The sequence below is a fragment of the Zingiber officinale genome, chromosome 10B (assembly GCF_018446385.1).
Source record: "Zingiber officinale cultivar Zhangliang chromosome 10B, Zo_v1.1, whole genome shotgun sequence".
Lineage (NCBI taxonomy): Eukaryota > Viridiplantae > Streptophyta > Magnoliopsida > Zingiberales > Zingiberaceae > Zingiber > Zingiber officinale.
This window is the reverse complement of record NC_056005.1, coordinates 12653224-12667659: the sequence shown is the minus strand read 5'-3', so window position 1 is coordinate 12667659 and position 14436 is coordinate 12653224. Positions and strand designations below refer to the sequence as shown.

Sequence of the window (14436 nt, the reverse complement as noted above, 5' to 3'; positions counted from 1 at the left end):
CTTAAGTCATTGTTCTCTGGTGCCAGATACACATACCCTAAACTTAAGGACGAGTTCTCTTCAACTCCAGGCGACTGATGCAGGAGGAGATCCAAATTGGGATTTTTAAGTAGTTATTCGTTAATTTTTTAATTATATTTAATTTTATCCTAAATCTTAGGAACCAAGTCTTGTTAGTTAATTTATTCTAAATCTTAGAGAATATGTCTAATTGGTTATTTTTCTATTTAGATTTTTTTTAGAATTTTGATAGCTATATAAATCTATACTTAGATGATGTTTAGGATAAATTATTTTGATAGTGAATCAATTAATTTTACTTAAGCTACGTTACGACTACATCTCTTTTATTTTTTTATTCCCGTTCTTATTTTTTTTCATTTTTTTTAAATTTAGTTTTAACTATTTCTTATCTCATTATTTTTCTTTTATTTTTCATTATTTCTTCTAAAACATTACGTCTATCAATGTTTCCATTCAATTAAAACTCAAAATTGAGTGCTCGAGCAAACTTGTACTATGCATTAGGTGACACTTGACTACGTGCCCACTCACCACTTAAGTGCATGTCAAATTACTTGAGTATAAGGCCATCTCGACCTCTCCATCCAAAATATAAAAATTTATTATTCTCTTTGTTATAAAAAAAATTCCTATTACGTTCTTTTTTACTCTACATTCACGCATCTTTATTTTGAATGGTCCCATTCATATTATTAATTTCGAGAAAAAATAAATTTAAAATTTCACTATTACTTTTAAAATAAAAACCTTAAATCCCATGTCCACTTTTGAGATTTTTTTTTTCTTTTTTATTTTCACAAACTTCTCAAAAACTTTGCATTAGAAATGCTGTACAATGGCAACACCTCGATCTTTCAAGAGCACACTCCTTACGTTAATTAGAATCCTAGATAGGATTCTAAATGCATGTTTATAAATAAATTTAGTATTTGATTTGATAATTTCTTTTTATATTTATTTAGTTGTGTAACATTAATAAATTTAATTCATTAATAGTCATAAATAGTTTATAAATATATTTATTTATTAATTTAAATAAATTTAATTATAATTTTTTTAATCTTTAATTAAAATATATAAAAAATACATTTTTTTATAGTACGTTTAAACAAGATAAATACGTTGTTGAATTTAATAAATTTTTTAACTTCCTCAAGTTCAATAATTTTTTTTAATAAATATATATTTTATAAAAAAACATGATAAATAAATAAGTTTAAAGCCTCGGCTCGTTCATACCTAACTTCTAGGTTGCATTTCTTTAAAGGTTCAAGGGAGCAAAATGGTGAGATTCGAAAGCGATTAGTTTTTGGTTTTTTTTTTTTTTTAATTTGGCGTCCAGATCTTTACATACCATTTGAAAATGAACGACTTCTCCCTGATTTGCGGATAAATTGAAAAGCACTCTACATTAGAAAGTCACTGTAAAATATGCCTTTGTCCCAATTAATTTCGAATTATGATGGTGAATCCATGAAATATCAAATTCTTGTGCCTAGGCCCCTCTGTTCCTTTTGCTAACGTATAAAGGCAAGGTTTTGATAGCCTGCGCATATCTTTCTTGCGCGCAATCTCGACTGATTGCGTATGATACTTAAGGCATCTTTAATGGTTAAAATTCAAAATATTTTTTTTTTCAGAATTTCAATATGTCACATCAATAATATAAAAACTTATTGAAATATCTTCAATGGTTAAAACTCTAAATGAATTTTTTTATGATTCAATTCATAGCATAAGTTTTATGATTTCATACATATTGCATCAAATTTTATAAAAAAAAATAAATTTATGTTTTCACTACTATTCTTAATTTATAAATCTTAAACCTTACCTCTACAATAATTCAAAATTTTTTATCAAACTTTTTTAATTTTATAAATTTTTTTATAAATTTTACATTAGAGATGTCCTGCATCATTTCTAGGCACTTATAATTGTGCACTTTTGGGTGCTTTGCACATTCAGCCGTGCAGGTTTTAATAACCTGCAGGCCTCCTCGTGTATTCTCCCGTGCATAACGAGTACGTGAGGCGTCCGTTTTTGGGTATATGTAAATACGCACTTTCAATGTTCAAATTTATTTTTGTTAGAAAATAATAATCTCAATTAATTTTATTGATTATCTTATAATATGCAAACTGTTTTGATGTCGAGAACGATGTTATCTACTGTTTTTTTAAGCCCATTTATTTGATAAGATCATCCACGAGGCTTCTTTATAAATTAGGTTAATTCAATTAGTTATTAAAAAATTAGCAGTAAAATTCCACCTCAGCAACCTGAACCGATCAATTGACAAAATCCGACTATTACAACTCGAAACCAAAAATCTGCCTGATTTCGTCCGTTCTCTGCGTCGAACCCATCGCCTCCATCCTCCTCCTCGATCTACTAACTCCTGCCGATCTCTCTGGGCGCTGCACATCCAGTAGGCTCACTCTGGGCGCCCCACCCGTTCTACCTTAAAAGCGACGCAGACGGTCGGCGAGTTCCAAACCCTTGCTCTTCCTATTTCCCTCTTAGGGCTACCTGTCGCGAGCGGCGCGTCAAATTCATCGCCAATTGAGATCACGGGATTGAAAGGCCAGAGGTGGAAGATTTTCTTTCCTCTTGAAGTGGGCAGATTGGATCGGTGAATGACCGGGCTGCCGATCTGGTGTGTTACGGTTAAGATTGGGTTGCAATTTCCAACCTTCGATGAATCGTCGTGTCCCCTGCTGACGCCAAGGTGGAAACTTGATTGTCCGGCGGGACCGAGTAGAGATTGACGCCAAACCATTTCTTACTTGGGCTGCCACTGTGGGTGAACAGCGGTTTCTAACCTGGGCGTGAAGTTTTAATCAGTATACACTATTTGCTTCTTAAATTTCCTCTTGTTTGATTACTGTGATTGCAAACTTAGCTGTCTGTTCAGTGTTTGAAGAAATTAGTTGTATGCATTGTTTTCATGAAATTATGCTGCATCAGGATCCTCGTTTGAATTGTATGCTATTTTTGACCAATTGTCATCTATTCCATCTAATTGTTCCCATTGATAGCTACTTCACGTTCTGTTAGGCCTACTTGATGATTATTTTTATGGTTCTTGTGTAGTGCTTTGAAAAACTTGGATAATCCATATGGGTGGAAACGAGTTCCGTTTTTTCCTGTCCTGTGATATAAATCTCCCGGTGACCTTACGGATCGAGAGGCTTGAAGGCAATTTGCCAAATTCTGTTACATCTCTAGGTGAGTGTTCTTATCTTCTTCAGGCTTCTTTTTCCAACGCAGTTAAGCACAAGAACTTTGAATTTTATAACTGTAAAGTCTAATCAGGTGATATCCTTTTCTTATTCTGGTTAACCTGGATTGGGTTAGTCAAGCAAAAAGGGCAATGAGTGGTCAGTTCTAATAATTAATCTAGTCTATGACTTTAGTAAGATTGCAGAATGATAGACTGACAATGTATTTTATTCTTTGTGAGATCGTTCCTGAATACAATGCACAACATGAAGTTTATAAATATTTACTTAGAAGTTCTATGTTAGGATATAAAAATGGGCATTCTATGCTATTCTTCATAGCCCAACGTTCTATGATCATGGAAACCATCAGTTAACTATTTGCCCACCATTAGTCGATTAATCCATAGTGTCTTGTTCACATTGTGCCATTGAAATTTCCATCTTTAGTTGCACTTGAATCGATTACTATAGCACCAATCAAGGTTTAAAATTTCGACCCGTGCCGAGGTTTCGGTCTCAGACCGGAACGATACGGTTTTGGTATCGTATCGTGCCGTGCCGATACAGTTTCGATATTTTTTTATTAATATATAGTAATTATTAGATAGATATATTTATTGTATATAATTTTAAAATAAATCGTATATTGATTTTATATAACTTGCTTGAACAACTTAATATGGTTAAAAAAAATAATTAAATATAATTTTCTTTAAAGATTTATTAATTACTCTAATTAAAATTGATACATCATAATTATATAAATTAATTTTTTATTCATTTAATTAATTATTAATTTAAATCTTATATATTTAAAATGGTAAAAAAAATTAAAATAATAAATTATTAGAATATAAATATGATTTATTAGATTTTTTTTAAAAAATTTTTAAATAAATTTAAAACAGTAAAAAGATTTTTTTTAATATCAATTAAGTTTTTTCTAATTTTTTTTTTTAAATTTTAAATATATTTTATAGGGATAATTTAATTAGGGTTTATAAAAGTCTATTCAAAATATCTCACTTAGGAATTGTTTAATTAATTAAAAAAATTTTCTTTTGTAACAGTCCGCCCGAGCCCGATCCCGATCTCACGATCGCGATCGCGATCGCGCGTTGCGGAGCGCGACGCCTCCGCCGGCGGTGGAGGCATCGCGCGACGCTTCCGCCGCGGCAGGAAGCGTCGCACGACTCTTCTGGCCACGGAAGCGTCGCGTGACGCTTCCGCCGCCGCGGGAAGCGTCGCGCGACGCCTCCACCACCACCGGAAGAGTCCTGCGACGCTTCCGGTCGCAGCGAAATTTGTTCTCCTCATGTGCCGGTTTCGGTTCGTCACCGGAACGGTAAATTTCGACTGTTTCGGGCGGCACGGCTCGACACTTCAAACCATGGCATCAATTGACTAGACGTACCATCAATGGATTTATCAGTGATGTTCCTTGCCAAACGAATCTTAGTCGATTGGGCTAGTTGATTGACGAACATTTGATCTTTTGTATCAATTTGAACCAACAATTGATTGATTGTTACCCATTAGTTGATTGATCCACTCTAGAATACCCATCTAACTTGCAGTATTCAATCACCAATCAACTGGGCAACCCATACACCCCAAACACTCGAGGTTGGGTTACTGAATACCACAATCACGAGCCGACTAATCTACAACCACAACTATTCAAATAACAAAATCCTGAAACACTTGGAGTGTGGTTGACTCAACCACCAATCGATTGAATTTCAATCATCAATTGCTTGGTTCCTTTGATTTCAATCACAATCATGGTCGAGTTCGCCTAAGTTGTCATCTACTATCAATACAAGGTACTCCGCTCACATCTCTCATAGAGTTTTTCTAAATCTTGAGGTATTCTCTTGTCAAGTTACGTCCCTTAGATGCTCTGAGCCTTTGGCTCCTCTTCATGCCATCCTTCACGCCTTTTCTTATGTAGTTCATCTCCTTGGCTTTATGTTGCTCTGATTCTTGTTGTCCTATGGTATCTCGGATGTCCACACCATCCTTCTTTGATCTTTATGGATCTCAACTTGCGATCCCTTAAATGCCCACGCCATCCTTCTCTCATCTTCATGGATCTCATTTTGTGGTCCCTTGGATGCCCACACTATCCTTTTCTTATCTACGGACCTCTCCGACAGTCCCTTAAATGTTTGTGCCATCCTTTGTTGATCTCCACCGATCTCATCCTGTAGTCTCTTGGATGTTTCCACTATCCTTCTTCGATCTACATACCTCAAGCCATTGAGCTATCAAACACCTTGGCCACATCACACACAAGTTAGATATAACAACAACAACAACAGTCAAACCTTTTCCCACTAGGTAGGGTCGACTGTATGAATTCTTTTACGCCATTGAACTCTATCTCCTATTATATCATCATCTATATTTAAATAAGTTTTATCTTGTTTTATTGTTGCTAACCAAGTCTTTTTTGGTCTTCCTCTTCCTCGTTTGATATGCATGTTTATCATAGTTTCACATTGCCTAACTGGAGCATTTATTGATCGTCTAAGTACATGTCCGTACCATCTTAAACGTGTCTCTCGGTGTTTTTCCTCAATAGATGCAACTCCGACTTTCTCTCTAATGCTCTCATTTTTTATTTTGTCCATCCTCGTATGTCCACACATCCACCTTAACATCCTCACCTCTGCAACTCTCATCTCGAGTCATAGCCCAACATTCAGCTCCATATAACATAGCAGGTCTAACTGCGGTTTTATAGAACTTCCCTTTAAGTTTAAGAGGTACTTTACGGTTACATAAAACACTCGACGCTCCCCTCCATTTCACCCATCCTGCTTGAATTCTATTTAAGACATCTCTCTTAATCCCTCCATCGTTTTGTAAAAATGATCCTAAATATTTAAATCTCTCGGTTCTGAGCAACTCGTCCTCTCCTATCTTAACAATTATTTCATTACTTCTAATATTGCTAAACTTAAATTCCATATATTATGTCTTTAATCTACTAAACTTACAACCTTTCCCTTCTAGTGTTTCCCTCAAAGATTAGTTTAGCATTTACTCCTTCACGTGTTTCATCTACCAAAATAATATCATCTGCAAATAACATACACTACGGTACAGTGTCTTGAATGTGCGAAGTGAGTTTGTCCATAATTAGTGTAAAAAGATAGAGACTTAGAGCTGATCCTTGATATAACCCTATCTTTATTAGAAATGCTTCAGTTATTCCGCCTGAAGTATTTACTCTGGTCGTTACATTCCTTAATTAGTTCAATATATGTTATGCTAACACCTCTCTTTTCTAAAATTCTCCATATAATTTCTCTTGGGACTCTATCATAAACTTTTTCTAAGTAAATGAATACCGTGTGTAGATCTTGTTTTTGCTCCCGATATTTTTCAATTAATTGTCTAAGAATATGTATAGCTTTTATTGTCGACCTTCCAGGGATGAACCCAAATTGATTTTCTGTTACTGTGGTCTCCTTCATTAATTTTTTTCTATTACTTTTTCCCAAAGTTTCATAGTATGACTCATTAGTTTAATACCCCTATAGTTTACACAATTTTGCACGTCTCCCTTGTTCTTATATAAGGGAATTAGAGTAATTATCCTCCATTGATCAGACATTTTTTTCGTTTTCAATATCATGTTAATTAATTTTGTAAGCCATTCAATACCTTGTTTCCCTAAGCACTTCCATACCTCTATCGGAATATCGTCTAGTCCAACGACTTTTCCATTGTGCATCTCATTCAAAGTTTGTTTTACTTCTGAAGTTTGAATTCTACGATAAAAATTAAAATTTCTATGCTCATTTGACCTACTTAAATTACTTAAGTTAAGTTGGTCACCTAAACCTTCAATAAAAAGTTGATGAAAATACCTCTTCCACCGCTCTTTTATTTCTCCATCGTTTACTAATACCCTATTACATTCATCTTTAATATATTTTATTTGGCTCAGATCTCTTGGTTTCCTTTCTCTCGCTTTAACTATTCTATAAATGTCTCTTTCCCCTTCTTTTGTATCCAATTTTTGATATAATCGTTCAAAAGTTTCATTTTTTGCTTCACTCACTACTTTCTTAATTTCTTTCTTGGCTATTGTATATTTTTTAAATTTTCCTTGTTCTTACAAATATATAATTCCTTATAAGTTATTCGTTTTTCCTTCACTTTCTCTTGTACTTTCTCATTCCACCACCAAGATTTTTTATTTAGTGGTGCATATCCCTTTAACTCATCGAGTACACTCTTAGCTACTATTTTCAACTTTGATACCATTTTATCCCATGTTGTATTAGAGTCATCGTATATTTTATCTAATGCTTGTACTTCTACCTTCTCCTTAAATATATTTTACTTCCCATCCTTTAACTTCCACCACTTAATTCTAGGAATCATATATATTTTCTTTCTATTTATACTATGTTTGAAGCGTATATCCAACACTACCAGCCCCGGTCCTAACAATCAGGAGGCCCAGGGCGAAACTCTCAAAATATGTCTTTAATTTTTTTCATAAAATAAAAATTATTTATAATGATTTCTTTTATTTTTTTTAATATAAAATCATCTATAATATTATTAATTTTCAAAATGTGCTGGACTGCTAGTGCAGCCGTATAGAGAAGAGGTAAAGGCGTAGCTTCGCTGTGATGCCATCGTGGAGTCGCCGGTAGAAAGGAGAGCAAACTGCAAACAAAAATGAAAATAGAAGACTAAGAGAAAAATGATGTAATTGTAAAAAAATTTCAAGAGAAAAGAGAGAATATGGAAAAGGAGAACGTTGGTGGAAATTGCAAAAGCTTGAGCGCTTGTGCAGCGGCGGAAGAGAAGGTTTGAAACTTTGAACTTGTTCAGCGGCGGAAGAAAGGAAGTGCCAGGTTTAGAAATTCTTAAAACAATTAATATATATATAAAAATTATACAAATATTTAAATATTGTGGGCCCCATCCACACTTGGGGCCCTGGGCAATCGCCCAGGATGGCCCGGCCTCTGGGCCGGGCCTGAACACTACTACCCTATGTTGGGTAGTTAAGCTTTATCCAGGGATGACTTTGCAATCTTTACAAATCTTTCTATCATTCTTTCTAACCATAAGAAAGTCAATTTGCGATTTATTATTCCCACTTTTGAATGTGACTAAGTGTTCTTCTCTTTTCGTAAAAAATGTATTAGCTAATATAAGGTCATATGTTATCGCAAAATCTAATATAGTTTCCCTTCCTCATTTCTCGTTCCAAACCCATAACTCCCATGTACTCTCTTATATTCCTCATTTTTCACTCCGACATGCCCATTTAGATCACCTTATATTAAAATCATTTCATTTAGTGGAATATTTTGTAATATTTCATCTAAGTCCTCCCAAAACCTTGATTTGGTAGCTTCATCTAATCCTACCTGTGGTGCATATACGCTAATTATGTTTATAGTTTCTTTCGCCACTATTATTTTAAGGGCTATAATTCTATCCCCTTTTCTAACTACTCCTTCAACTTCATCCTTTAACAAACTATCTACAATAATACCCACTCCATTTATTGCTTTACTCTTTCTAGTGTACCATAACTTAAAACCCGAGTTCTCTATCATCTTTGCCTTCTCGCCTGTCCATTTTGTCTCTTGTACACACAAAATACTAATTCTTCTCCTAATCATCATATCTATTACCTCCATTGATTTACCAGTGAGAGTTCCTATGTTCCATGTTTCAAATCTTAGATTATTAGTTTTCCTATCATATTTGTTCTTATCCAACCTATGATGTGAGAACTCTTGCCTATTTAACACTACACCCAAGTTCTCATGGAAATGTAGCGGTCCTTGCTGAGACATTACAGTCGGACCCTGTAACGCGAACTCTTGCATATTTAGCATTACACCCGAGTTCTGGAGATGTAACGGTCCTTGCCGAGACGTTACAGTCGGACTCTGCAACGCGTTCCTTCCGGGGAACAACCTAACATTAGTACAATAGTTTAATGAATCCATTTATTGAATATTTGCCATAGTTTTGACGCTGGCTAGCAACCTAACACAACCCTCTTCCTTTATCCAGGCTTGGGACCGGCCATGACCGGTCGTTATGGGCGGAGTTTTAGATATAACAACAAACCTAACTTAAATCCCTTGTCCAATTCATCAAAACACTTAATTGGCTAACTGTAGAAGTGGACAGAAGTTCCGACACCTATTGCGTTACGGTTGGCAACCTTGGCAAACTAGGTGAAATCTTCAAACTTAGTTCTTGTGGAGTAGCCTCAAGCCAATGTATAGCTTCGTTCTTTCATCTTCCTCTAGATCGTCATTGCTTGCAACTCTTGAGTTCTAGATCACAACCTCCTTCGTCTCCTCCAAGAACACACATTCACCTTTAACTTTGTCCTCGAGGGAAAACACAATTTCCAAAAGAGGGGTAACTTTATGTGTTCATTAGCTATGCCGACAAGCTCCACATCAGTAATAAAAAAAGAATAGATAGCTATATTTAGTTTTAGTTGTATTTTGGGTTATTGTAAGTGATTTTAGTTCGGAGTCAGTCCTGTGAACAAAGTATTTGGAAATTTTATTTTACAATGATTTTTTTTACTAGAATGGTAAAAAGCCATATCAAGATTATAAGAATATATGTAATGCCTACATTAGCACAAAATTTTGGGCTTTTCTTTTTAGACTTTGTATACTAATTATAATACTGACTGTTGTCTACATTTTTCTTTACTATCATTGTGTTGTTAGATACTATATTCCATTGTTTTTTTTAATCTTGTTCAGAAAGCAATTCATCAAGTGGGAACAAAAATGCAGAACTGTTTGTTGAGTGTACCTTGTATATTGATGGTGTCCCCTTTGGGCTGCCCACAAGGACAAGGTTTTCTCTATTCTTTTCACCCTGCATATGCTTATTTCAACTCTATTTGTAACCATTAAAGCTATATAGAGCTCTGAGTTCCTTCTATTTTTATACCTTTTTAACCTTTTATTTATTTGTATATTATCTAAGTGAAAAAGTTTCATATGCCCAGGCTAGAATCATCAGGACATCCATATTGCTGGAATGAGCTCATCACATTGAGCACAAAGTACCGGGACTTAACTTCACGGGCTCAGCTTGGTTTTACTGTAAGTCTACACATATTGCGTCTCTAGCAATAGATCTTTTTCTTCTTTCCATGCTTCATATACATTGACATAAAATGGCTTTAAGATATACTACCTTGTAAAAAATTGCGTAATTGTCTTGCTGATAAATGCAATTTATGCTCTTTATTTCCATTTGAACATGATTCTAATTGCTGAATTTGATTCCTTTCTATGAAGTATACTTGGTTTTACTGTAAGTTTGCACATACTCTGACTCTAGCAATAGCCATGATTTTTTTTTCTCCTTGATTCTTATAGATTGACATAAAATGGCCTAACGCTATGCTAATTTGTAAAAATTTGTTTAATTGTCTTGCTGATAGATGTGATTTATGTTCTTTATTTCCATTTGAACATGATTCTAATTTCTGAATTAGATTCCTTTCTATGAAGTATTATGCTAAAACTCCTAGTTCTTGTCTGTTTATTATTAGCTCAGAATTAACATATATATGGCTTTATAACAATCACTATATGTTGCTATTAAACTTAACATATCAGTTATAAGTATGAAAAGATTTGTTGCTGTCTCTATGGCCTCTGCTGATGTTACATGTATCATAATTATCTATGTCGTGCATCTATGGATGAGGTGCAGTAAGTAGGGCTGGTGAGAGAGCATTTTTAGATTTCATATTTGGACGATATCTGCAACTTATTTTTTAAGTAGGGTAATGATTTGTGCTATAACATTTAACTTATAATCATGTTTGTTATGCTTATGAGATACCTAGGGAACTGAGACCAGAATACTACTGTACACTCAGAGAAGATATTATTATTTTTATATCCCACAAAATTATGACAAAACATTGACAGATATCTTCATAAGATAAGATGATAAGAATCTATTGAGAAAATTAAGAGAGCTGGTTGTGCTTCAATTCTTATAATCTTCTTCAATGGTAGTAGACGCATATACTTTTTTCCCCACATGTGTTGAAGTAATCTTTCCTAGTAATTTAGTTGGATCTGGAATATCAGATCAACAACAAGGAATACCAAGTTTAAACATACAACAATTTATAGATGTTTGTTTTATCTGTATAAATTGCTTTTGTTTTCTTGTATCTCGTGGATCTGTTTTTGTTTCAATATATAGTACCTCCGTTATCTTTCTGTGCATATTCATCAGTGCCTTGTTGTTTTAAGATATGTTTCTGTGTTTAATTTCCCTGTAGGTTTGGGATGTCTCATGTGGTAATGATAATGGTTTAGTTGGTGGAGCAACAATTTATCTGTTTAATAATAAAAAACAACTAAAATCAGGGAGGCAAAAACTTCGACTTTGGCCTGGAAAAGAAGCAGATGGAGCAATTCCGACTTCTACACCAGGAAAGGTTATTATTAGGTTATAAGTTGGATATTTTTTTTTATTCACATAGACTTTGCATCAATAGTCATCCACCTTTTTAAATGCCTACAAATTAGCAGGTTGCTAAACATGAGCGTGGGGAGATAGAACGTCTGGAGAGGCTTGTAAACAAGTATGAAAGGGGCCAAATACAACAAATTGATTGGCTGGATCGTCTTACTTTTAAAGCTATGGATAAAATTAAGGACAGAGAAAACCTTAATAGTGACAATTCTCACCTTAGCGTGGTTGTCAGCTTCTGCACTTTTGAACACAGAGTTGCTTTCCAGGTTAGCTGTACCTTCACAAGGCTTTCATGATTTCATGGCATCTTTTTGTTTGCTAAAATGTGGACTCTTCATGCTTCCAATCTCATACATATATAGTAGCCACATATAAAACACTTTCATTGATTTTGTTATGTCATTGCTAATTGGTTAAAAAAGGGTTGGCTGCTAGAACTGTAATTCTGTGACAGTTGAGGTCCTAAGTTATCATCATTTGATTATTACACAATTACCTTTTCAGTAATTTTGGAAATGAGTATTACCTCGAGAACCATTTTTCATGTAACAGGAAGATTGCCAAAGTAAAATCTCAAATTATTTTGGTGATGGTTAATGATATTAACTGAGTTTTATAGAGAGGAGCATTGACTTTTTTTCCATGCTTTGTCGTTAGAGATCTTAGTCATGGACTCATGGATAACTTAGACGCTTAGATTACATAATTTATGAGATCAAATGTGTAGAATTCATCTATGTTTGTACATCTTTCAATCCATTATATTGGGCGGTGAGGAGCAACTTCAGGCTGGTTGCATAGTGTTTCTCTAAGCTACTGGCTACAACTGAAACTTGACTTTGTTGCCTTTTCAACCTTTGTGGAATTTCACTTGGACCACACAAGATTTAAATTTGCTATTAGATTATCCTTTCGGTACAAAGTTTTAGTATGCATTTGGTTTTATTGTGAAATCTTTCTATCTGTCATGACCAACTCAAAACAAAGAATAACTCTGTCAATAATGTTGATCTTATTTCTCATACTTGACGTGCAGGAATCTGGGGCAAACTTTTTTGCACCATCCCCTGTATCATCCACAAATGAGCTTGTTACTGTATGGGATCCTGAAGTTGGAAGGACAAATCCTTCTGAGCACAAGCAATTAAAACTTGCTAGAAGCTTGACACGTGGGATTATAGATAGGGATCTCAAACCAAGCTCTAACGAGAGAAAGTAAATTCATTCTTATAGCTGCAATTTTCTGCTTTTCCATGCTTTTTCTATGTTTAATTGTTCATCATTGTCCATTATTTAACAAAGCTTAACTTTCTTTAAGTCATTCTAGATTTCTTGATTAAAAATAGGCCCACAAAGTTTAGTCAACAATTGCATTTTCATGGTAATTTGAACCTGATGGTTGGAACATTGAACTTTGGATTAAGTATACCGACATTGTGTCCCAGGGAGCATGTAGTTTGCCAAGGAATATTTGTGTTTGCTACTTGAATAATAGAAATCAGTATCATATTAGGGAGATAATTGGACTCTATATTGTTTCTAGCCTTCTAAGTTTCTCATCATCCTGTCTTCATTAGCAGCTCTAGGGGGTGGTGACCACAGCTGACAGCTGGGGCAGTTGCCAGTTGCATTCAAATTCATTACTTTTAATCTTTTATCATGGGTCTGCCTCTGCCCACTAGATTCCTGGAGAATACTGCAATTTCTATATGGCATTTATCATACTAATCTTTATTTCTTTTGTTATGATGGATGCACTCTTCCTGCCTGAGTTAATTTCAATTTATTGGAAATGCATTTTTTTTCACGTACCATTATCACAAAACACTCTTTTCTAAGCTAGGTCATGGAAACCATTAGTCAAAAGATCATCCTCGATCATCTGAAAATACTTCCATGTTCTAATTTGATGAGTTCTTGACTCAAAGTGCTTCGGAATGTGTTTTTTTTTTCATAAATATACCATAGTAATTAAACATATTATATAATTTTTTTAAGCTTTAAGTAAGTTTTTGATATCTTGCATCTTTTATTCAATATGAAGATATTGGTGAAGATATTACCGATAGGATAAGAGAGGATGTTTGAAATAGGGACACCCTTCTCGAAGCATGTGTGATTTTTTGCCAATAGAGCATCATGTCTCATTTGCAATTCACCCATAAACTCTCATCCATAAGTAAATTTTCTATTGTTGTATTAGGTTTTGTCACATGACTATCATATCCTAACCTACTATAATGTGTCTCAGTCTAACTACTTACCATCATAAATGTATACCAACACTAGCAACAATAAATACTATTCATTCCAAAATAACATTTTACATTACCGCTTGCTAGACCACATTTATTAATATCATGCAATCATATAAAACTTCATATATATATATATATATATTGCATAATAACTTACATGAATAGTTATGCAAGTAATAGTCTAGCATGATATAACATATAACACCATGTTGTCACTTGTCACTACACAGCTATATGAAACTATGAACATACATTATAAGATCTCACATATAGGAAAATTATAGAAAAAAGTCAACAACAACTATGAACAAAGATAAACATCAAAGAAAAAGGCACGAGGTGCAAGGGGGCAGAAGGGTCACTGCTTGGTGCACCTTGAAAAGGGGATTGGCTAGGGCTTC

General features: G+C 34.3%; 1 protein-coding gene across 1 annotated transcript in view; it reads left to right on the top strand.

Annotated features, from left to right (window-relative positions):
* The first annotated feature begins 2348 nt into the window (after positions 1 to 2348).
* LOC122029437 (phosphatidylinositol 3-kinase, root isoform-like) overlaps positions 2349 to 14436 on the top strand; it is a 29786-nt gene continuing 17698 nt past the window's right edge. The window contains exons 1-7 of the mRNA XM_042588422.1: positions 2349 to 2870; positions 3121 to 3255; positions 10031 to 10127; positions 10282 to 10378; positions 11581 to 11739; positions 11834 to 12043; positions 12814 to 12992. Of these exons, the coding sequence (XP_042444356.1) occupies positions 3147 to 3255; positions 10031 to 10127; positions 10282 to 10378; positions 11581 to 11739; positions 11834 to 12043; positions 12814 to 12992 (851 nt within the window). The 5' untranslated portion in view covers positions 2349 to 2870; positions 3121 to 3146. The remainder of the gene's footprint in view (positions 2871 to 3120; positions 3256 to 10030; positions 10128 to 10281; positions 10379 to 11580; positions 11740 to 11833; positions 12044 to 12813; positions 12993 to 14436) is intronic.